This window comes from Falco cherrug, chromosome 15 (genome assembly GCF_023634085.1).
Source record: "Falco cherrug isolate bFalChe1 chromosome 15, bFalChe1.pri, whole genome shotgun sequence".
Lineage (NCBI taxonomy): Eukaryota > Metazoa > Chordata > Aves > Falconiformes > Falconidae > Falco > Falco cherrug.
The window spans coordinates 5,441,265-5,465,922 of NC_073711.1; the positions used below are offsets into that span (position 1 = coordinate 5,441,265).

The 24,658-nt window shown below is 48.9% G+C and overlaps 1 protein-coding gene across 6 annotated transcripts in view; it reads right to left on the reverse strand.

Annotated features, from left to right (window-relative positions):
• Nucleotides 1–24,658, reverse strand: part of GAB3 (GRB2 associated binding protein 3) — a 69,107-nt gene that overhangs the window by 14,079 nt on the left and 30,370 nt on the right. For 3 of the 6 annotated variants that reach the window (XM_027803658.2, XM_055727286.1, XM_055727285.1), the window contains exons 2-5: nucleotides 8,331–8,634; nucleotides 1,425–1,496; nucleotides 971–1,187; nucleotides 43–521 (exon numbers count right to left, since the gene is read on the reverse strand). In XM_027803658.2, the coding sequence (XP_027659459.1) occupies nucleotides 43–521; nucleotides 971–1,187; nucleotides 1,425–1,496; nucleotides 8,331–8,634 (1,072 nt within the window). The remainder of the gene's footprint in view (nucleotides 1–42; nucleotides 522–970; nucleotides 1,188–1,424; nucleotides 1,497–8,330; nucleotides 8,635–24,658) is intronic. The other 3 variants (XM_014279059.3, XM_055727288.1, XM_055727287.1) reach the window with 2 other exon arrangements.

The window sequence follows — 24,658 nt, forward strand, 5'->3', positions numbered from 1 at the left end:
TCACACCAGTACTGCTTTGTTGGCTCTTGGAAATACACTCACCTTTCCAGTTCCTCACGTTGTCCAAGCTGGACAAGGAGATCCTCCTGGGCACCAGAGCAACCTGAGCCCGGCAGATCCCTGCGTGCCCATTCTGGAGGGCTCCACCACCCACCTCGTCCCCTCTCCTGTCTGAGAAGTGGGTTGGCTTGGGTGGCCGTGGTGGGGGGGTGTTGGACAGGACGTCCAGCTGGGTTACACCGTAGGGCAGTGCGTTTTGGCTCTTGTCAATCTGAAAGGTTGGTGTCAGCGGTGTCCCCAACAGTGGAGAAGAGGAGGAAAAGTCACTGGGTGGCCCACTAATGTCTATGTTCCTGGACACAGTGCTGGGATTTGCCAGTGGGGCCCCATCCTGGTGCACAGTGCCAGCGCTGGATGGCTGTACAAGGTACAAGGAGGGCTGGGACTGCAAGGAGTCGACAAAAACATCATCTGATGAGGTTTGCTCCAGAGATCTGTCTGAATTCGACCAGCTGTCACACCTGCAGAGAGACAGAGGTCAGGACCTACGCCTTCCTTTTCTCCTGGTTGCAACCAAGCAAGCACACAGCAAAAAAAACCCCAAACCCACCCCACAGCTCGGCACAAAATCTGTTCCTTCCCTATGGCTGTGGAAGGTCCCCCTGAGCTGGGCTGAGGCACTCTGTGGAGCACCTTGGGCAGCAGCAGGCAGAAAGGGCATCTGGAGGGGGGCTGTATGTGAGGTCCCCAGCCACCCACCCTGGAAGGAGACCGGGCCAACATGCTCGACTGCTAATCTATGCTATGAAAAACCCTGTGTAAATTGGATTAGGCTGCTGGTCCCTGTTGTGCTCGAGAGCCTACCCTGAGTGGCAGGGCTCAAGGACCAGTTTACTCCAGTTTCCTAGGCCATCACTGGGCAGGCAGAGGGTGGCTGCAGCCTGATGCATCTGACAGATCCCAGACCTACCTGTTGTGGCTGAGCTTGCCCGACTCGCAGTTGGAGAGGAAGAGGTAGTCAGGGAGGAAGACCGACTCTGACTCGCTGGGGGTCTCTTCCGCAGCAGACGCGTCAGCAGCAGCATGGTCGACCGAGAAGGAGGGATCAGCAATGCGGGAGGCATGGGTGGAGGCAGCCGGTGATGGCTGTGGGGACGAGGTCGTGTGAGACAGGCTCTCCACTGAACCTGCAATTGGAACGGATGGCCCTGGCTGAGGGATGGCTCTGACTCACCCTGGCCCACTGCCTCTCCTGGCCACCACCAGCTTGCCTTTGCACCAGGGATGTTCTACCCCAGAGCAGCAATGGGTCAAGGCAAACACTGATTCTGGGGAGAGGGGATGCTGGTTTTGCAGCTGATCCCCCTGTCTGGGCTGGGTAAGCCAGCTGCCAAATCGAGGAGCTGCAGGAGGTGCAGACCCACCTTGCTTTGGGGTCCCCCGCTCCTGCAGGGCTGCAGCATCTCTCCTGCAGACAGTGATGAAGACAGCCTCTGCTGAGGAAAGTACCGAGGCAGAGCGGTCTGTTTTATCAAGTATTGTTTAGGATCTAACGTAAATAATTAATTATTAATCTCTAACACTTCAAATTAATGGCAACAAGGAAAGGGATTGATTTCTCCCCACTTTCTAGATGTCAGTGGACAAACCAGAGCTTTGCAGCTCATGGAGCAGCTGGATTTGTTGCACCTCTGAATTTATCTGCAAACTCCTTATGCCTCTCTAGGCTGGGCACCATGAGAGCTGTGGTGTAGCTGTTATCGCCCAGCTGGAGACTTGTTGGCTCTGCTGAGAAAAGGGATACTACTTTTCTGGAGGCCAAAAGGCACAGTGGAGCCTGTACTCAGTGCCCCCTTCCCTGCTCCCTCCTTCCCAATACTCCCCAGCGCAGACAAGGGTGGTGGTGGGGTGAGGAGCAGGTCTGGGCTGCAGGCAGCAGGGCTGGCCCAGACTGCACAGAGTTAGCCACCTGCTTGACTCCAGGTCCACCTCCAGCCACCACGGCCACCCTTCCCTGCCAGCGTGGCACTCACGCCCATCTGATCCCGTGCCCAGCAGCAGAGGCAAGTCTGGTTCTGTTGCCCTCCCAGGCTCCATCCCTGCTAGAGAGCTGGGGATGCAGGGCAGGAGGGATGGATGAGCGATGGCTTAGCCACACTTAAGGCTAAGCACAGCCTCTGGCTCAGCTTTCGGGGCATTTCAACTCAAAAATAGAGTCCTCAGCCCAAGTCAGACCTATCCCCATGGGCAGCTGTGGGGTGGGAAGGATGTCTTTGCAGAGCAGCTCCCCAAAGGCATCTGCTGGCAGCAAGCTCTAACAGTGGCACCAGGAGCATATGCCATCAATGAGAGAATATGATTTTTCTAATGAAGTTTCAGGTTGCTGTGTGGCAGCTCCCTTACCGGGGCTGTACAAGGACCAGGCTGCTCGCTGGGTGCCCCAGCTGTCCCTGACACCTGTGAGGCTCAGCAGTGGGATACCCATCTCTCTGGCCAAAGTGCAAACACAGCCTGATTCAAAACTGCAAACCCCTTCTTCAAAAGAAAAAAACCCACAGCAAAAACAAACACAAGAAAGCAGCTACTGCTGGTAAAACCAGACCAAGCATAAACACACCTTCAAAATGGAGCAAGAAGGCAGATTTCTTGAATGCTGATATCCAGAATTTGCTGGAAATGCTGGGAACCAGCCCCTGACCATCTGTGCGCGTGCTGTAGGCCAGATCCTGCACTGCGTGGTGAGGTCCTGAGATCTTCTGACAGGTCATACCTAGTCCTCAGCTCAACGCAGCAACAAGCCTTGGCACTGTGCTGGGTTGTTGTAGTCACTGCTCAGCCCTGGGGGGTGCTAGGTATATGTGCAAGCAGGTCAGGAAGGATGGTGAGGGCTGCCAAGACTTGGGTGGTTAGCAACGTCACTAAACACAAACAAAATCCCGTAGAGATCCAGACTTCCCCATCAGTCGCAGTGGGCTTCTGATCTCAGTCAGCAGAACTGATCTTCTCTCCCTGCACTACCCCACACCTCATCCCTTTATAACTGGGGAGGGAGCTGCCTCTTTCCTTCCCATCTACCAGTACTGACCCACCACTGCTTCCTCCCATTAGCTTTGAGGGTCTGGTGCAGTGGTGGGCTCCAGGTCAGCAAAGCACTTCAGCACGTACTTAAATTCAAGCTTAAGCAAAGCATTCATTTCATTTTGAGCAGGTACTTAGAGCAGCAGGATTTCAGCAGTGAACATCTGGAAGGAATGGCTTTTACAGGGTTTCACATTTGCAAAGCAGAGCTTTAAGGCTGCTTTCTTCCCATCTGAAAAATCACTTCTCTCTCGTTCATTGTGCTGGCTCAGACGGTAACTCTGCTTTCAGAGCAGGGACCCTGAGAGCTGTCTTGGAAGCTGAAGATGATCAAATATGTACTGGGCCAACTCAATAGGGATCTCAGAAAAGCATGTTCATGTCACCATCTGACCAAATTATTTTTTTAAAAAAACAACAACAACAAAAACACAACTACAAACTGCCACAGTGCATAAGACAAGAAATTAATGACATTCTGGATTATTAACACAGAGAACGAACAGGCCTGAACTCCATCTGGTACTCACAGGGTTTAGCCATGGATTATCCCATCAGGAAAGGCTGCGAGCTGCAGACCACATGGCAACTGTTGTTAGCAGGAGGGAGGTATAGGGACAGTGCAGACCTGCCCTTTTCTAACCTTCAGGGGCTCAGGGACATGCAGACTGTCCCTGTCCCTGCCAGCTCTGCTGGTAACTGAATCAGTGTGCATTACAGCTGTACCATGACAGCAGCTGGGTACAATAAATTATGCATGGCCACTTTCAACAGTGAGAAGGCAGAGAATAGGTTTGGTGCCTGCCCCCCCCTTTGCCAGAGAGACAGAGGGAAGCTTCGGCTGCCAAAGTAACTGCTTTGGCGAGTACTAACCCCCCAAAAAATCTCTGCCCTGCATTGATGGGGAAAGTCACTGTGGCCGCCGTGACTTTCCCCATCAATGCAGGGCCATTGCTTGGAGAAACAGAAGGCTTCTCCCTCTTGCTAGACCCCAGCCCACTCCCCAAAAATTGTTACAGTACAACAGCACTGCGGGAACACAGTAGAATAGGGGGGTCCTGCTCACAGCAACCCCTGACCAGGCTGCATGGCCATACTAAGAAGGCAAAAATGCCACACACCCCTCCTGGCCAGGGGCCAGAGCCTGGCATTAAAGAGCAGCCTTGAGGCTGTGCAGTGAGAAGGGATTTCCTCCCGCTGAGAGGGGAGTGGGGAGGGAGTAGCCCCAGCACCTGGCCTCCAGCATGGGCTGGGAGGAACTGTCACACCTCCCCTGAACTCCTGTGCAAGGGCCAGGTGCTGCCATGAGCAAGCTGCTGGGATGCTGCCTGCCCCACTTTGTATGGGAACAGAGGGGGAAATGAAATGAAGATGCTCGGGAGAAAGTGCCTCTGCAAGGAGAGCACAGACACTCCAGGTAACCCCTCAGTGCGGTGATCCCAGCTCCCCTTTGCTCCCAGCACACTGCCCTGGCTGGGGGAGATGCTCCCCAGTGTGGCTGCAGCAAAGTGCTGGGGAATCGAACTACCCCCATGCCATGGCACAGTCTGTGCACACTGGCAAAAGAAGAAAGCCCACAACAACAGAGAGACATTTAAGGAGGCAAAGAAACTATCAGAGGTGCAGGCAGAAAGGAAGAAGGTCCCAGCAATGGGCAAGGATGGGTGTGAACACCAGAGGTGAGGAGAGGTGGAGGAACAGAAATGCTCTAATCCAACTGCCAGCAGCCAAGAAGAACCCAAGGGTAACTGCCACTTAGGGTGCCCCTGCCAACATCCTGATCCATGCACTGTGCAGGGAAGGCACCAGTGAGGGGGCCTCCCAGGGACATCAGGCTCCACTGTGGCCCTGAGCGCTGTGGGAGAGAGTAGAGCAACAGGGAAGAGAGGGAGATCAGCAGGGACCTTCAGGTAAGGGCTGCACCCAGGAGGAGCAAGGTGTTCAACCAGGATGTGGAACAGTACCCAGAGGCTATGGAAGAAGTGAAGACGTCACCCAAGACAAAAGGTCCCTCTTGGGCTGAGGAGCTCCCTGCCAAGGGAATATTCAATGCACAGCTACAATCTTTAAAGTAAGGTTTCCTAATGAAAAAGGCTAAACAACTTTCACAGCAGTTTCTCCAATGAAAAGCTGCTATATTGCATTGTGACAATCATGGTTTCAGCTTGCATATGGGCTAAAGTGTGCCCATGATGTCCCACAGCCACCTCATTTCATCCTGCCACTGCCCAGCCACTTGGCTGAGGCGTCCTCTTGATTCCCTGTGTGGCCACGGGTCCCATGCAGTTGGGGAACGACCGCTCTATTGGGAAGAGGTAGAAACAAGATTTTACATAGAAATGGTCGGAAAACAGGGAGGGAGGCCTCTTCCTCTCTCCTCCAGCTGACTCCCCTGAAGGTGCCAGCTCCCCCATCATTTTCAGCGCAGGCGGCGGCACAGTTCCTTGTGGCAGTGAGCGCTGCAGCATGCTGATTGCTGCTGGCATCCCTTCCCGACAGCCACCCTGCCAGGTGCTTCCTGACATCTGCCTGGAGCTTGCATGTCGCCTCCGTCTCTCAGCCATCCCCTCTCTTGTTGACTTAAAAGCTGTCCTCGCAGGGCCAGCCACGGTTTGCTCACTTCGCTCTGCACCTGGCTGCTGATGTGTCAGACTGGAGGCCTCTGATGACCAGGACCTGGCTGTTCACACAGCTTCTTTGCCACTGGAAGGGACTAACTGGGAACGATGGGACGGTATTTAAAGCTGAGTCACTGCGTAAGCCTGTGGCTGCACTTTCTGGGCATTCAGTGGAGAAAGCAGCAGATTTGGTTTTGGCCTCAAAGTCACAGCAAATTTTCAGAGATGCAAGGATTAAGAGTGAGTGATTTCACAATATAATATTGGCTTTGAGATTAATTTTAATACACAGAACAGCTTATTAAAATTTCCTGCAATTGATGTGTCTTTCCTTTGATGATTCATTTCAGGGACTATTATTTTTTTAACACTGTAACATTTAAGTTAAAAAAGCATGTGGCATTTAACAGAGCTTTCCTCTTCTTATGTTAATTTTTAAGGGTAATTTGTTTAAACCTACAGGCTCTTGGGGGATTTAGGTGCTTCCAAAAAGCTGAAGCAATTAGCAACTGTTTGAAGCGTGATGTGCAACCTGTGGAACTGTGCAGATTTAAATCAGAGGAACTGAACATGCCCTGCAGCCTGACAAGAATACATCCCAGAGCTGACCTCACTGCCACAAACTGCGGGATAAATAGAAGATCTTCTGAGCTATTAGCCATTAGAGATACAGTAAGTGCATGTCTGGAAGCTTAGCTCACGCCATCTGTGATGAGGGCGCTACGTTCAGGTGCCAGACTTTATCGGAACCAAGGCAAATGCTCTGCACTGCTGAACTTCTTGAGGGACAATATCCGCCTTGAACGGAGTGGAAAGCTGGGATGTCAGCTTTCCCAACTGCTGCAGCAAGAGCTGTCACTTCTCATCCGTCAGTGTCTGCACCAGCAATCTTTGCTGGGAGAGAAACACCACTGTGTAACACTCTGAATGCTGCCCATGTGTAAGTCTCACAAGCAACACTGTGTTACCAGTGTAACAGAACAGATATTTCCCAGTATCAATGCACCTATCCTGGGACAGTTGCTGCCTTGGCTCCTCTGCCACTGATCACATCTCCCTATGCACATCCTCAACACAGTGCTAGGAGAAGTCTGTATACACACCTGAGAGAACAAAAAATAAATTTCCTCGTTTCTGTTTTGCATGGAAAGAGTTACCTTCATTTCAGAGTAATTGGTAAAATTATACCTAAAATAACACTGCACCAGGAGCAACGCTAGAGCAACATCTCAGTGTCAACAAGGGGAGATGGGTAGGAAGAGGGTTACTGAACATCCCTAATCACATTCAAGTGCCAAAGGGTTATTGACCCCGATCCCCCAAAGCTGCCAGTTCTAGTTCACAAGTTGCATTCATGGGCAGTTTGTACTGGCACATAAAAATATGTCAGCATGTTTTCCTGGTGGTTTCTTAAGTAAATGCAGAAAAAAAGCAGACATCACATTTGTAACAGGACCACTGCAGTGCTCTTTCCACTCCCATTTCCCCTCAAAATAAACTACAGAAGGGAAGATTAAAGAAGACGAGGAACCAGGAGAGATCAAAATAAAACATCTCACTGTAGCCTTTTGTTTCAAGTTACAAGGTACCAGTATGACTACGTGGTGGTTGCAGACACCAGTAGCAGCCTGAGCGCAGCAGCACAGGAACCATGGCAGGGTAATCTGCCTGGCCATACTGTGATACCCCCAAACACATTACTGCACTTGGCATCAGGTCCCTCCATCACCACCCTTTTTCTGATCTTGCACTGCCTTTTATCACAGAGAAGGACTTTGTTCTGACTCACTTCCAACAAAGGTCTCAAATTGCTGCTGTATCTGCCCCTTGGAAATGTCAAGGGAAAGACAGATTGCTGTTATCTGAGCCTGATTGTCTCATTTGAAAGGTAAGTTAATGATGATACAGGTCCCGACTTTAATTACTGGCTACATCCATCTTGGAGTGGTTAATTCTTGGAAGCTTTCCAAGAAATTCACCCTACTGAATATATACAAGTGTAGGTCCTTGCAAAACAGGCTGACCTTATGTTTCACTGGCAGGACCATCTCTTAAGTCTAGACACACGCTTCTAACACTTCCCTATCCTCTGCCTTTTTTTTATTTTTCTTCTCATTAATGGACTAAGACAGCCCAGTTTTGCCAGTGATTTATGTAGATGTATATACACCCAAGTCTGTGCACATTCCACATCCAGCAAAGCCTGAGAAAATGTGAGTTTTGCATGACACTTCCCTGGAACAGGTGTCTTACATTAAGCCAAACTAAATAAATAGGGGACATGCACTGAAAAAAATGGCCCCAGAAGATAACACTCAGTCAGCTTTTCACATAAACAGTACCTTGTCTTGTTAAGGACATGCTGTTTGTTCTAACAGGAATTGTTTCATCAAAGTGAGACCAAGCAGCCAGCAAACATTCCTACCCAGCAGCGAGATCCCTGACAACTTTCAAATCAGGGTTTAGCAGCATCCCAGTGCTGTGTGGAGCTAAAGGAAACAAAGTGCCACACCACCCGCTCAGCCCAAGCAGCCAGCAAGGTCCCTGCTTCCTCTCACCCGGGCTGCTGCTGTGGAGGAGCCCAGACACTGGTCATTCTCCCAACCCCCAAGACAAGCATGAGCATGATCCTACCTGTACCATCTTCTAGATGTCCAAAGTTACAGATCTGGCTGATGTTGTGCACCCAGATCTGCATCTCCTCCTCGGTTTTGGCTACCAGGTAGAAGGTGCGGTAGGTGGTTCTCACAATGAAGACAAAGTTGTTCTGAAATTCCTTCTTGATGAAGTTGGGTCCCGAGTGCTTCAGCACTTCGCACTCGTTGAGGTCGATGATCCGAATGGGTTTTTTGGAGTGGTTGTTCCTGTAGTACTCCAGCACATCTGGGTTCCCGCTCATGCGGCCTCTGCGCAGCACGAACCAGCGCTTCCGCCATGCCTGCAAATGGCACAGACAGGGCCCTTTTAGCACCAACCACATCGTACATCAATCAGTCCACACACACTTATTTTCTTTTCGGTTTTACAGTTGTTTTGGTAAGCCAGCCAAATCATGACTTTGATTTGAAGTGCTTGCTATCAGCTTGCATTTGCGATAGGAAAAAAGGCAGAGGGTTGTCCCTTTTGAGGTTGAGAAGAGCAAGCCCTCTCCCCTCCTCTCCCCCTCAGCCTCCCAGCATGCTGTGACCCAAACAATCTGATACTGCACCGCCTCATCTGCTGGGAGATTATAACACATTTTTCCTTGCGAAATGAAAACATCTAGGACTGCACCCTGTGTTGCAGTACATAAGCTAATATCTGGCAACAAATATCTTTTGCCCAGCAAAGCCAAGGGCTTCAGATGACCTGTGCAGCTTCCCTCAAGCCCAGAACAAAGGGGAGTTACTCTGGGGACTTAAGGGAATTGTAGTGCTAAAAAATTAAACAGAAAACTTACAAAGCTTACAGAAGGGCACCTGTTTAGACAGGTACTGCTTCAAGTGAAGTCATCCCTAATCAAACCTGGTAAGCACTGATGTCTTTAGACCCTCTTGACTGAAGGTATGGGTCCCATACAGGCTTAAATGAAGTCCTCATAGGACTACACTTTAAAAAGCTATGTGCAAGTTTCTAGGAGCAAAATAACGTATTTTCTCTTTTCCAGCAGCTGTTTTTGTTCACCTACAACACAAGTGCCTCTGTGTTGATTACAGCTATCACAAATGTGCCTGCTCTGAGGGCTAGAAGAAATCCACCCCAAGCTCTGTTCCACAAGAAATAAGACATTAGGACCTTCCCCTTTATGTAACTCCACAAAAACTGTTGGATAAAGTCATGCCTAAGCCATCAAGGTCCAGGTGGCTGCCAGGGAGCAGCTGAAGCCAAAGCTGCAGCTGCCCCCGCTCAGCTGGCAGCCCACCAAGGTGCAGGAGCTGCCCAGGTGCCTGCAATAACCCTGCAGCCACTGGCTGCTTTAGTTGCCTTTGTAAGAGTTAAAATCTCGTTAAAGAAACATCTGAACCACAACCTCCTTACTTGAGCCTTATTCAAATGCTCTTTGCAAAATTACTTGTCACAAGGATGTCAATCTGGGTGATAGCTTGTGTTCTAGTCAAAACTCAGGTAATTTTGCAAAGAGTGGACCTGTCTGTTGGTTTGACGACAGCCAACCATTCGGCCTTAAGGCAAAATAACTTGAGTTCAGGATGTTTTCGCTAAGATGCAAGAGTCCTTACTGGCTACAGCTTAGGATCAATACAGGTACTACAGATTTTGCTGACACTGAGCTCCCATTGGCATGGTGATAGTTAAAATGATCAACAAAAAATAGCAACAATCATTTGTCAAGAAAAGGCTTTTTCTTTTTTTTTACTGAAAAAAGTCTTCCTTGCAGTGCAGCAAGCTTTTCACAGCCTGTCAATACTCTTCCAAAGACTTATCTAGAAGTAAGTCTGTTCAGCTTGGCAGTACCTTAATCTATTTTGAAAGCAAAAGATCCTTCAAAAACAACACACAGGGACTGGAGAATGAGCTATCACAGAGGGAGCTCTTGCAAGGCTGAACAAGCATCCACCAGCCTATGTAAAGGAGAGGTTTGCAGGGAGGAGTGGTCACATCAGGAATAAACAGGGAGCAGAGGTGAGATGCAAAGTGTATTGCACAAAGAAAATTAACTCTTGCCCTCATGACTTGTTGCGGCTCAAAAGCGATTTGGTCTCAGTTGAAAATAGCTAGAGATAATAGGTTACTGAGGTATTTAAGACAAGTCTAATTTTGTGGCAGCCTGGAAAAAAAACCCCATCCCACCCCACCAAAGGAAACAGGAACAAAGAAAAAATATTTAATGGAGAAAACACCTTCCTAACTAGCAAGCTCCAGCAGCAGAATACAGCCCAGCAGGTATCTGGCATGTATAGTCCCGGAAAGAGTCCACATCTCCACCACCTGCAACCCAAGTGCCATACTGGATTAATGCACACCCTGCAGATGCATCAGAACAGAAAGGTCCCCTCACACCCCTAAACAACAAAAAGGAAATGCTTCAGGAAGTGTAAGCTAAACAAGACGTGTTCCTCTGCCTCCCAGAGACACAGGCTGCTTGGGCATTAAATCTCCCATCTCCCCCCCCAAACTGCAAAACCACTTCTTACTCCTTCCCCAAGACTGCCAGCCCTGCAGCTTGAATACACCTGTCTCCTTCTGATGGAAACTGGATGGAAATCAGATGGAAATCACCTGCAGATGAGCAAGCTGAGGAGGGATGGGAGGAGACGGGAGGGGATGGGGGAGCAGCTGGGGACACCCTGCCTAGCCGGCACCCACTAGCTATGGGGAGGTGGGAGCTCAGCCCCAGGGCTGGGGCTAGCTCCGGGCTACCTGCCAGTGGCCAGTCCAACACTGTTAGGTAGGATGGTCCAGTAGCTGCCCTCATTTCCTTAGCATTTTAATTTTCACGAGTCTAAATGGGTCTGTAGTTTCAGTGCAACCCGGGCAGCTGGTGAGAGGAAGGAGCAAGCTGCAGCTGTGCTTCGTGGAAAGGCTCGCGGTCCCTCCGTTTGGAGGCGAGGGCTGGCTCTGGCATGGTGTGAGTGGCTGTGGCTCCACTGGGTTTGGTTTTGTACCTGCAGCTACACAATTTGATCAGGCTTATTGTCTGGCTGGTGGTGCAAGAGATGGAGAGGTGCCCAGTCAGTGCGCCCTATGATGGGAGAGGAGAGCAGGGCTGAGGCTGTGTGAGAAAACACTGGCTGTCATAGCTGGGCAGCCGTGACAACGGAGCTGAGGGGAAATAATGCCAGATAGCTGCCCAGATCTGCACTGCCCTGGGGAATAGGGGGCATCCCCTCTCCATCTCCCCCATGGCCACCCTCGCCTTCCCTTCCCCAGGCTGGCAGCGGGGCCCATGCAGCCAGCCAGCTCCCTGTACGGCTGAAAAGTGAGTAGTTTTTTTCAAGTGAGGGTAACACATGAGCTGTAGGAAACACACAAGAAGGTGGGAGGTGGAGAGGAACCGAAGAACTGCCCTTTGGTGATACCATAGGCTTGGACAAGCTAACAGCCCTTGGCTGCTGCTGTACATTGCCCCAAACATTAATGTGCTCTGAAACTGATGGTGGTATCTCACTGTGAGCTACAGGAACCAGAGCAAATACCCTGCCTGTGCCACCGGCTGGCTGTTGGACCTGGAGCCGAGGGCAGGCAGAGGCGCCGAGGGATGACAGCCTTTATATAGGCACAGCCTGAGTCAGCAGCGTGGGTGAATCAGCACTTGCAGGCGCAGGTCTTTAAAGATGCTTAAGCACTCAACCCCTCTTGAAATCAGTGCAGGTGCCACGGCAGGGTGGCAGTGGCCGAGGGTGATGGGCAGTTCGCCAGCACCACCCAACAAGCTTGCCCACTGCCCTGTGCCAGGGCTGCTCCTTGCCTGCCACCAAAGGGAGCTCTCTCATGGGAGCAAACCCAGCAGAAACCACCTCATCCCACGCTGGGAAATGGAGAGTGCTGCAAGCCAGGCACCCCAGCACCCAGCCTTGCCTGGGCCAAGCACCAGGAAGGGGGTAGGAGGGTGGGAGGGGAATGGGACCAGCTCACCCCTGGGTGCTTGCTCTTAACATCAGCTTTGTTGTACCATCAAACAGCATCGACACACACACACACACAGAGTGCAGTTGCACCTCAGCTCTCTGGGCTTTTTTTCCCCTCCACTCTCTGGGAAGAAAGTGGCATTGGCTACCAACATAGCTACCGGCGAGTGGGGTTGAAGACAATCTTTTGCACCTCTGCTCCCATCTGACACATCCAGTCCCATCACTGTCTCCCCCCAGTGGCTCATTTCCATTCTGAAACTTTCATCAATGCGTGCCTTTACTCACAAAATGTGCTCCAAAACATTTTTGCTTATCCTACAATGCTGAGTGTACGATGTGCTAAGCTTCTGAGACACTTGCAGCTTGCCTGCAAACCGACGAAGGCAGGTTTGCCATCACCAATAAAAAGGACTCACCCTGCTCTACAGTGTAGGCAAAGCAGGGGGTTTTGGCACACCTTTCAGCATGAGGCTTTTATCTCCCAGAGTCAAATATCCTCTCTTCATTTTCCTGCCATTTGCCTGCAACGAGCTATGTGTCTCTTCTCCCCAGAGGAAGGGGACGCAGTACGCTGGAGTCGCTGGGAGCCCAGCTGTGGCAGGCCTTGGCCAGACAAGATGTCAGCAGCAGCTTGTAGCTCACAGGGACCCCGGCAGCTCAAGTACTATGCAGTCCACTCTGCTGGAGCTGGGGCCAGGGCTCCTCAGCCCTGGGCCAGAGGCACAGAGGGTGCCTGGCACCCCCCAGCCCTGCCCTGCGAGGCAGGCAGGCACGCCGCACAGCAGCCCCTCTCCAGTGCCCACCCCAGCCCCATGGCAGGGCATGGTGGGGTTTTACATAGTGATATGCTCTAGGTAGTTTTCGTTTTCCATTTACCAGTCACAAGGCTGCCTCTTCCTTCCCCTCTTCTGGTTCTTCCCACCATCCCCGGTTTTCTGTCTTTGCAGTGTGACCTTCGCCCACAGACCAGGACGCTGTATGGTACAGCATGTGCCTTCCTCCCCTTCCCCATCCCTCACCCAACCCAGAAGCTGCACCTATGCCAGCACCACGATGAAAGGTGCTGAGCGCCTGCCCGGGGCTGGATGGGGGTCCCCACAGCTCACAGACCCCTTGCTGGGGAAGGATGCGCTGTGCCAGTACCCTGTGGTAGAGCAAGGAGCTCTGCTCCCCGCTCCCTCCAGTCCCGGGTGGCACTGTGTGCATGCTCACCCTGCACCCTTGTACTGCTGCAATACCTTCCTCCTCGTGGTTTGTACGGCACAGTCGCTACCACTGCGAGCCTTTGCCCAGAGGACCAGTTCCTGCGTTTGCTGCAGGGTGCCGGTGTCAGGCTAGAGAGCATCTTCGAGCCCCTGCAGCAGCTTGAGGCTGGTGGGGGCAGCTGAGGAGCCAGCAGGGCCAGGGCGGTGGAGCTGTGGTGAGGAGGGATTTATTTCAGCTGATCAGAGCCAATAATATCTGACAATATTTAGTCTGGAGCTGCACACACTGCCAAATTTATGAGAGAATTTGGATCTATTTAAGGGTGAAAGATTGCACTCCCATGGTTGAGATGAAGTAACCTATATACTTAAATAGGAACCAATTCCTGGGATTCAGCCTAGGCTCCTCACTCACACTATGGAAAGGATCTATGCATCCAGAAGAAATACTACATTTATTTGGGGGCCTCTTGAAATGTGTTCCTTTTTGATGAAGGCATGATACGATGATGATATGTTTACATGTCCTCCAAAGCTTTATTGGCATTAGAGAGAAGGCTTTATCAGAAAAGCACAACTACAATCAAACAAAAGCCAACATAAATCTAGAACAATTTTCATCTGCCCTTCGTAAGTGGAATAGTTCAGTGCCAAAAGGAAGAAAGAATTTGCAGCAGTGTTGGTCGGATGCCAGCATGTTGCTTTGTGCAACACAAGCTATCAGTGTTTTCGTCTCACTCCTGAATTTTTCACTTTGGGAATTCCAGAGCCGCTTCTCAAGGGAAAAGGAATAGCTGTGTTTCCATTTCAGCAGGGTTTCTAAGAAAGCAATCACTGCTTCCACGATCTGATGTCTCTGCTTCTGCTGCATAAGTGGTGTGAGGTTTAAAAAGGGCTGCTATTACATGGGAATGTTTGCTCCGCCATGGCAATGTCAGATAAAACAGGCCACAAGCAAACCTATTATGTGCTGGAAAACCAGCTAGCTGGTAAACAAGGCCAGAATGAGAGCTGAGCGCCTGCGCTGGGAAGGTTTAGCCAAGGACCTTCATCACTTGTCTTCTGTCTGAGGACCACCATTCTCTTTTGTATGTACAAACTATCCAGTATCTGAGATCTAAATCATTAATTAGAGCACACACAAGCTAAATGAGGTAAACTGGCCTAAAATATAATTTGTCTGGGGGGGGTTGTTTTTTTCTGGTTTTAATAACAAAATGCGGAATAGCCAACAAACTTGAAATTCTTTACCAGCTAAATTAATGCTCATGACTCCCCCATGAGGATAATCTTCATTTTACAGAACGCAGCAAAGGGGATGGCATGGGGAAGCAGGACGAACAGCGGATGAGTACTGGTTCCTGGGCAAAGGACATGTGCTCAGCCCCAGCCTGCTGCGGGGAGCTCTGGCGCTGAAAGAAGAGTTTGAGCGCTCAGTGATGGGGAGGACCGTGAAAGGTTTGACTATTTGGGATTGCTCTGACCCTGCAAACTCCCTTGGAATGAGAAAGCAGCAAGTCCCACCAGAGAAGGGTCTGGCCGAGGACTGGGAGTGCCTGTGTGCACAGTGCTCCTCCTGCTACTCACCGCGGTTCTGCCACCCTGAGCCGCAAGGCATCCTCGGGGCAAGAAGACTAGCAGATCTGCAGGATAATAGTCCTACAGGAGTGCCAGCACTTGAGACACAAGTTTTAAAAGCTTGTATTTTTTTTTAAAGAACAATTTAAAAACATATTCTTGGGCAAAAAAATTAGGCGGAACTTTATAGCATTTCCTATAAATGACTTAAAAGAGGAAGTTAAAATTCATATGTAGACAGGTTTTCAAGCAGCTGATGCCTAAGCCCATTATGACTATGTAAGTTAAGAGTTTCCCCTGCCTGCACGGAGCAGGAGGTGTTGGGACTGCAGAGTAAGGTTGCTGCAAGAGAGAAGGCGTCAGGACCAGCTCCCTTGCGTTCTTGCGTTCAAAGAGCTGAGGACATTGTTGGGTGCTATTTGTGCCACTCTTTCAAGAGAAAAGAGCCAGCCCTGCACAGCTCACACTTCTCAGCCCACGAGACCCCGGCAGAAGGGCTCACCCCTTCTGCTTGGTAGCCTGCGTTGCTCAGTAATAGCACTCGATTAACTCCCTTGCAGAAATCTGAGATGAGAAAGACCTCTTAAACCACCCAGTCTGTCCCCCAGCTGGAGTTATGGTTTTGCTATTTCAGTTGTGGCTGTCGGTCTGCAGCTCCCATCAGCTCTGCATAATAAATCTCTCCCTAATGAGGCTGCCTGCTTGTCCCTTCCAGTGTGTCTCCATGCAGCGCTCTGGGAGCAGCTGAGCTCATTGCCCATCACCCACTGGTTTAACGCTTCTGTTAGATTTTTTTCTCCCTTGCTGTCTGGTTTCCCTTATTTTCTACTCACATCTCACAAACTTCTTCAGCACAGAGAGGCTGAAACTCATGCTTTATGGCTGGGAAAGAAAAAACAATAAATACTCAAATTCAGAGAGGAATACTCCTCCCTTAGGACCTTCCTCTGCCTCCACAGGTGTGTATTTCTATTTAACCTAGAGAACAGAAGGAGAAGTTTTCTGCAGGAGTTTTTTTCTCCCTTTGCTTGGGTGCCCGGAAGCTGAGGTGCATTCCCATGGGTACTGGAAAGGCATGAGCTCTCCCCTCTGCTGCCTGTTCATGCCCACTACAGCTCTGTTTTCTCAAGGTTAGAGCTCAGCTATGGTGGGAAAAAGCTCTGAGCTAACCAGTGTTCCCACACAAAATAACTTCCAATACAAGACTAGCACAAAGGGTCTGGCTCATCCTGTACAAAGGACCATCATACAATGAGTTCAGGACAGACTACAGCCCAACACTATTTCCATCTGCTAAGTCGTGAATCCTTTATTGAGTCACTCGTCTTTCTGATTGTGGTAGCTTCATTATGACTCTAAATAAACCTTGTTTCAGGAAAGCCAGCGTGAGTCTTCCTCAGAGGAGATGCAATGGGTGCATAGTAGAAGGGGAAATACCGTCTTCCTTTCAAGGTGATACAGATACATTAATTGACTAAAAACACTAACCAAAAAATTTCCTGCGCTGTAAGTGTGATGAAAGCTTTGTAATAAAGCATCTAAGAAGACGTCCTGTAGCAGAGAGGTTTCCTTTGTTTCTGTTTCTCAAAAAAAGAAACCTGTGGTTTGTGAAGAAAAAATCACACGCACTATGAAAAGGAGAAAAAGTCCTAGAGTCATACGTTGCCTGCTAACCTACACACATTCCTGTTGCCTGGTCTACATCATAATCCATAATATTTATGGTGCTTTACATATACAAACATCTGCAACAGAATGAGTCACTCTTTTTTAATAAACATGCAGATTCTTTGTGAAGCTAATGGGTTCATTTGGGCATGAAGGGTCAAAGTCATAGTGACCCAAAAACCTGGGAGTTCTAAGTTCTTAAAAACCTTATGGAAGATAAGAAAACAAGTTCTATCAGTAAAATTAATAATAACACCACTGCATTTTGGGGCGGGAGGAAGGAGGCAGATGCTTGGATGAAGAAATGTCATTTCACTCATGTCCCCTGTCCTTTGATAAGAGCAGTAAAGAAACGGGAACTGTGCTGCTCACAAACATTATGATTAAAGGTTTCGTCTGAGGACACTGGCAATGTGACAGAGCATCCCCATGCTGCTCATGCAAGTAGGAATTGCTTGACATGACGCTGCTGGCTGAAGGGGAACAGCACTGCTGTCCTCTCTGTCCTTGCTGTCCCCATGCCTCCTGCCAGGTGGGTCTCGAGGGGCTCTCCAGCAGAAAAGAAATGCTGCCGCTGTGGTCATGCCACCCAGACGGGTCCCTGAGCTTTGCAGGGGAAGATGCTGACCGGGCATCTCATCCCACAAGATCTTCCTATGGGGAAGAATTCACCGGCTTTGATCCCAGCTACAACAAACCCTGCCACACCAGAAAAACACCATGGCTCCCACGTTGCTTGGGGGGACTGCCATGTGTCAAATGGCTTCAGAGCGCTGCCTGCCTGCCCTGCCCTGGGGCAGGATCGAACCATCCCGGCCAAGGCTTCCCCCAGCTTGCTGCTCCCTCCTGTCCCCCACCTATGGAAATGCCTCCAGGCCGATAAAGCCTTACCTGTGAAATCCATGCAACAAAACACCCAAGAAAGGGTGGCAGGATGGCAATCCTATTTCAGTGGATTCATTTAACAGTGAAATCTTGAGACAAGCATGAAGTAAATAAGCTACCCTCCCCCCCCATCAGCCCAGGGCATGACTTCTCTATTCTTCCTCCTATTTTGACAGCAGTGGTGCTGAAAGCTTGGAGTTTTTCTTGTTAACAGCTGCCCTGCAATACGTGCAGGCCCCTTTGAGCTCATTTATAGAAAGCTTAAGGATCAGTCATTATGAAATTACAGCTAACTGCCACCACAGGGCAGAAACCCAGCCGTGTCCTGGAGGCTTGTACCTCCCAGGGAGAGGCTGGTGGCCAAGTGGGGTTTCTCAAGGAGCACCAACAGACCAGAGCCAGCCAGCAATCTCGACAGCATCTGCAGGGCGCCACTAAAAAGACACAGTTGGTATTAATAAAAACATAAAGTAACTCCCGCCCTGTGCTTGGCCATGTTTCATTGGGACTAACAAGACGGTAAAGACAATCTCACATGTTTTCAGGAAGCAACTGAAATTTTTGTGGCTCAGTGTCGTTATAAAGCAGCACCCGAAGGGATCTGGACAACTGATGAAAAATCAAGCTGAAGAAAAGAAAGCCAGCTGCGGTGTGAGATCCACGCAAGCTCGGGAAGCCTCCAGGTGCGGCAGAGCCCAGGTAGCCACAAGGCTCTTGGTACAGCCTCAGCACGGGGTTGGCCACCCACCGCCTGGCGTGCCAGCGCTTCCACAGGCCACCAGCCCTCCTCAAAATGATGCTGTGATGGGTGAGCCAAAGTCCTGGCTGGAGGGAAGCTGATTTTGGCCAGCTGGCCTTGCCCCTGCCCTGGGCAGGCAGGTGGACCCTGTCCCCCTGGATCCCCGCATGCTGCAGCCCAAGCATCCGTGATGCCAGGTGGGAGGTACTGAACTGCTGGGGTAGCCAGGGGTGGACATGATTCACATCATGAGCATCCTTATACTCTCCTTTCTGTTTCATTTTGTCTGTTTTTTCACTTTTAATGAAGATGTAAAGTAGGTCACAGCTCAGAGCAGAGGTCCCAGCAGCAGAAGACAGGGCTTAAGTGATTAAAGCCATTCAAGGGTCTCCTCCCACACCCTCCTCTCCTCTGGCACATTTTCTCCTTCCTGAGGGCAGGCACAGTGAAACATTAATTCTTTTAAGCTGCCCCCCAAATGACACCTTCTGACTGCTGCTACATTTTTGCAGGCATTTAAGATCCCTGACAGTGAAGACTTACAGGCAGGACTCTTTACATGAGGATGTTTACAGCCTCATCAGCTAGCCAAGAGTTTTAGTTCCATGTTCCCTCACAGCATGTTTATGTGTAGTATCTAAAATGACATTATTATCATCCTGAACGCAGCTTAAATTTCTAGAGTGTTTTTTTTCACCTTTAAATGCTAAAGCACTTGCCAACTGGTACATGGTCATTACATACCACATATGCTGTGATTTGTTCACCTGTCACAGGGATACACCTGCCTCTGTGTTCCTGATAATAGGGATGCTTACCTGTACACCCACAGGTACGCACTCACACCTGTGTGTTTGGCTTCAACCAGTTTATGGTGCAAATTTTCCATCTGAAATCCTTATTGACCTGTTCAAGGTAGCAGAGGTCAACAGACAGAAAACCGCCGGTCTGGCTTGGTGCCACTCCCCTGGTTTAGTTAGAAAATAAAATTCTGATTTTCAGGATGCAGGATTGGGCTTTTGACAGAAACAAGTTGAAAACAGGGAGAAAGGAGGAACCAAGACACTGATACAGGCCTTCCTGGATTGAAGAACATAACTTTGTTTTCTGTTAGTGGGAAAAGTACCACTGAAACCTCACGCGGCACAATAGGGATTCCTACTGTTAAATGGAAACTACTTCTGTAAAATGGCCTGGAAAACCTTAAGATCTCTCCGACTTGTTCAAAATAAATTATTTAATATCATAATAGTAGTAAGATATAACCTTGAATAGAGGTAAATTTCAGTTTCTTAGAATGGCTTTAATCCAAGTGTCTTGCATAATCGTAAAGGTTTTTTAGAAGGCTCTGCACAGATCCTTGGGATCTTAATCAAAATTAGGTTGCTCCCAGACTGTTCAAAGAACAACAGTTCTGAAATGCAAATGCTGGGCATAATCATCTGGTGGATAACTGAAGCTAGCTAAGTCACAGGAATTTTCAGTCATTTTTGGAAGCAAGTATAGGAAAACATATATACCAAAGGGACTGAAGTTTGGAAAAATCTTGAGCAAATTTGCTAAACTAATAGCTTTTATGGAAGGACTCCAAAACTGCTTCACTAAGGAAAGAAATGGAGTTGGGGCTAATCCCCTTTCTTGTAACTCACAAGCATGACATAAATACAGATGTGCAAAGCAGTTAAAGACCAGAAAGAACTGCCTGGAGATTGCCCCCTGCCTCGGGCTATCGGGAGTCCCTCTCCTATTTTACTTGGAACTGGCAGTTTTCTCAGTATTCTTTACACAAACAGAACAAATTTTGCTGTTTCACCTTGTTAACTGAACATGTGGTGTGAGGTCAGCAACAGTCACGCAGCCTATCTACAACTGTCTGTGCTCACATGATGTGACGGCTCCGACATAAACAGGAAACGGGGCAAAAGGACTCTTTTAGTAAGGGACCACAACACCGCGGCTTTTTTTTTTTTTTAAACTAAACCCTTCAACAACACGCTGTCAGATGTAATGAAGCAAACCAGAGTAGCAGCAGGATCAGAATAAAAGCCACAGATGTTTACGCTGTAACACTTCTGCCTGATCATAACAATGTGGTTCGGTGTAGGGAAATGAACCCGCCTTCAGGGTTTTGCTCAGCAGCTCAGCTGATCTCCCAGCTCGGGCGCACAGGAGTAATCAGATGTATTCTCCACATCCAAATCTGGACAGTTTTTTTTTACGTTCTTATTGAATTCACAGCTACACGCCGCAAAGTCTTTGACCTCTGCACTGCATTTCACTCCTAAAATTGCCCAGAGAAAGGAAGTGTGCAGGAGGCAAGCAGAAAAACAGGGAGGAGGCGCATGTGTGTGGGAGAACTTGTCTTAGAAAGCAGGTCACATTTGCTCGAAATAAGAACCATTCTTTCTGGACATACGTACAAACATAGAAAGAAAAAAGAAATAGGTCCACTACTGTAACAACCACTATCTAGCATCCAGATGACCTCTGGATTTAGACATGTGGAGGGGGGCATGGATTTCACTGCATGCTCCTAGCTATACAGGCTCTGAAGATCTCCACTGGGATCTACAGATTGGCTTGAAATCAGTCCCATGGGAACCTCCCGGCCTTTGCGGTGACATTTAAACTCCACTGATGCAAATGGCAAAGCTCCCATATGCTCTGAGGGGGCCAGGTCCTCCTTTTGACAGGAAGATCTGAGAAATGCAATTCCCAAAAATGGAAACACGGTATGAAGAAATTATCTGAATAAAGCAAATCTGCCTCTGGACTGACGAGGAGCTTTTCTGTCAGCCACATCAGAAGATTAACTCTCCCTTCATGGGTCTAGCCTGGGTTTTGTGGCTTACGCACAGGCTGCCCTCAACACTGCATTTTCTCCAGCCAGAGAGCAAACACCTACTGGTGGCTTCAGGCATGGTTAAAGACTCTGTCTGGGGGCTAGGCAGGCTTATGAAATAAGCTGGAATTTGGAAAGGTCTGTATTTGTCACAGAACTGTGATTCAAGAAATTGGGTCTCTCTACTCTCAAACTGGAAACAGTGCTGTGTGATTCAGATGCTCAGCCTAAGCCAGACATCACTGGCCAGATTCCCCCACTGAATATTTACAGAAAACAAACCAGATTATAAACTAGAATTTATTTGTAAGACCTATTTAGTAAATATCATAATTGCATTAAAGAGTGTGGGTAAGACACAAATCAAAACACATGGTGAAATGTGTTGGGTGAAGTCTGTTCCTATATTGCATGTACACAAGCACCAATGTGTTTTGGGGGGGTGTATATTGGGTGCCCCATGCTACCCCTTGAGGGGGTTGAGCTAAACCTCAACAACACTGAAGGAGGCTGGAAGAGCTCAATAGCTGGTTTTGCATCCATTTTCTCATTTCAAAGTACAATATTAGAAAATGAGCTACACTAAGGAATTTTAAAATCTATTTTGATTGCAGTTCTGCTGTTTTCAGCTTGTCTTCTCATCAACTAAATTGTGTTGCTTTACCCTTAAGTATTCTGCTAGGCAGTGTTACGTTTCCAAAACTGGGTTTTCTTCTTTAAAAGCTGTCCTAAATTAATCTGTGCTTTACACTTCACAGGAGGCTGAGCTGTTTTTTAAACATTTTTTGAATTATTTTTTCATTCTCCTTAGTTTGTGGAAAAGTGGTCATCACTCATATGGGTCATAATATACAGCATCCACTGCCTGTCATTTTTTATTTTAAAATACATAAATGTTACGAAAACTATAAACAATGCTCCCTGTGCCAGGTCTTCTTTTGTTTGCTTAAGAATTCTCTCTTGAATTTTCAGAATTGTTTTTTGTTGCCATTGTGCCCCGCGTCTCATCCAAGAAAACAGGGGGTTTAGGGCTAAAGGTTTGAAGAAATAACACCGTGCGAGCTCCGCTTTCCTTCACGTTTTAGGTGCATTTCACAAAGTCAGCTGGTTAAAGTCAGCTCATGTATCCAAACATTCATCATGTAAACTTCCCATGCTTAGGAGATAATTGTGCATTTCACCGCTCTGCTGTGTGAAGGCAATGCTGCCTGTGAAATTCTGCAGACCTGCGCTTTTTTTCTCAGTGTATTGTTTTGTTCTCTGCCTACTTCACACCAGCCCGTGGAGCTCAGCGCTCTGACAGAGCTGGGAATGAGCACCAGGGCACGAACCCAGTGGCCTCAAGACTGCGCCTGGGTCTTCAGCTGTATCACTCATCCTCAGCCCTTTCTATTCTCACCTCCTGAGACTGGTCCTTCCAATTGCAAGTCACATACTGGTTAAGTTTTTTCAGGCCCCTGTTACTGCTGCAACTTCTGTCTGGACGTGAAGACATCTATGTGCCCTGGGCTGTCATACCCTGTAGAGCACTGCTATAAGAAAAAACTTAGCATGGCAAATAAAGTACTAACAGCATATTTAATGTTTATCTTAATTTGCATGCCTTCTCAAACTTCCCTTGCTGAATCAAACGATGAAATCACAACATATTCAGAAATATTAAATCATTTCCTCAACATCTGAATATAACAGGCTGCAAAAGGAAAACAATTACATTTGGCACATTGCACACTTTATCATTAACACTCCAAATTCTGGTATGTCCTCATATTTACAGGCTCGCACTCTGATCACAGCAGCACTAAAAACAACTGTGCACCATGATTTATTTCCTAGGAAATCCCCTGGACTTGCCAAACGCCAGCTTTGCCTGGACAGCTTGGGTTTTCAGGTGGCTATAGCAGTGCACAACCCAGGCAGCAAGTTCAGGATGCCCCAAACGAGCTTCCTACTTGCTGGCCTGTGGGCAGCAGATGGGTGTTGCTCAGGAATGTGCCTAATCTAGTACTGGGTAGTGTCCTGCTGTCTCTGTGGTGTACAAAGCCCAAGTTCGATGCAGCATTACAACAAGGTGTGATGCACTGCACTGCCCTGCCTGGCTGTGCATCCACATCGGCCTCCCTGCTGCCCACCCTGACCCTGTGCCAGTGCAATATCTAAACTTCCCCACACCGGCCACGGGGAATGGCAAGGGCAGGAGCGGGGCCGCTCCTCACCAGACGGTCCTCCCTGTGCCATGAAGGGCCAGGTCCCACGCGTGTAAAATCGTGGGAGGGCTGCTGGGTGCCAGGGAGGGCAGCAAGGGCTCACCAGATGGGATGGAGAGAAAGAGAGGAAGAAAGAGCTCATTTCTGCAGAACCCCACGGATTTCACATCCAGAGTGGTTCATCGCTGTGGGGTGACTGATGGCATGGTGACACTTCTGTGATATCTGCGTCATGACAGATGCAAGTGGTGGGGCTTGCCCCAGAGCAGCCCAGGCTGGAGGGAACTGGTAAGCCTGTCCCCACACACTGTCTGGCTCCTCAGGCACGGCCAAAATGTGCCGGTTCCTCCGTGCAGCTGCAGCTTGCAAAAGGATGGGCCAGCTTTCCTGAGCAGGTGCCTTCTCTTTGGGGTTATGTTCAGCCAGTTGTCAGTATGTTCTAATGCAGATTTTTTGCAAGTACAGCAGGAGTCAAACTCTCTGCCAAACTCCACAAATAGTGAAACAGTTTGGGAGTAAAAACAGATTTCAGAAATGAAAGTTCAGCTTGATCTATTGGGAACAACGTGCAATTAATGTGCTCAGCAATATCTTAAATATGAGCAATGTGGGAGAAGGGTAATAGCTCCCTTTCTATCATTTTTCAAACTGTCAGCACACTAATCTATGAAACACCAAAAGCCAGATTCTTAGTAAATGTAAACTGGTAAACGCAGTTGAAGGCAGTGGCGTTGTGCAGCTTATCCGGATCTTAATCTTTCTAAAACTGTAAAACTATCAGAAGAGTATGTGCTTGTGGGATGGTGAAATAGGATCAATGTTACTGTTACAAAAGTGAGGACAATGAGCCAGCTGGGTTTTTCCACAGTCATTTTCAAAACTACAGCATTTATTTCTGCTTTTCTGCAACTTCTTCTCTATCTCTTCTCCTCCCTTCCCTATCCCCTTTTTTTTTGTGTTTTTTGCACTCTGAGCTACACCCAGAAAATGAGGTCACCAAGGAGCAGTAAGGACATGGATGCAGTCTGTGACTGCATCATTTTCTGCGTGGGGCTGCTGGCTGCCTCCCCACTGCACACCCCAGTCAGGGCGGGACCACCAGGGCTCCCTGGAGGCATCAAGGACTGGGGAGGAGGAGAAGGCATCGAGACCAGACTGCTGCTGTGTGGGGAAGTCCCATCCCCCCTGCTGCTGGTGCTGAATGAACTGGCACTGGAGAAACCCATGGCATCATGCTCCCCAGAGGTAAACGGGATGCTGCTGCAGGGA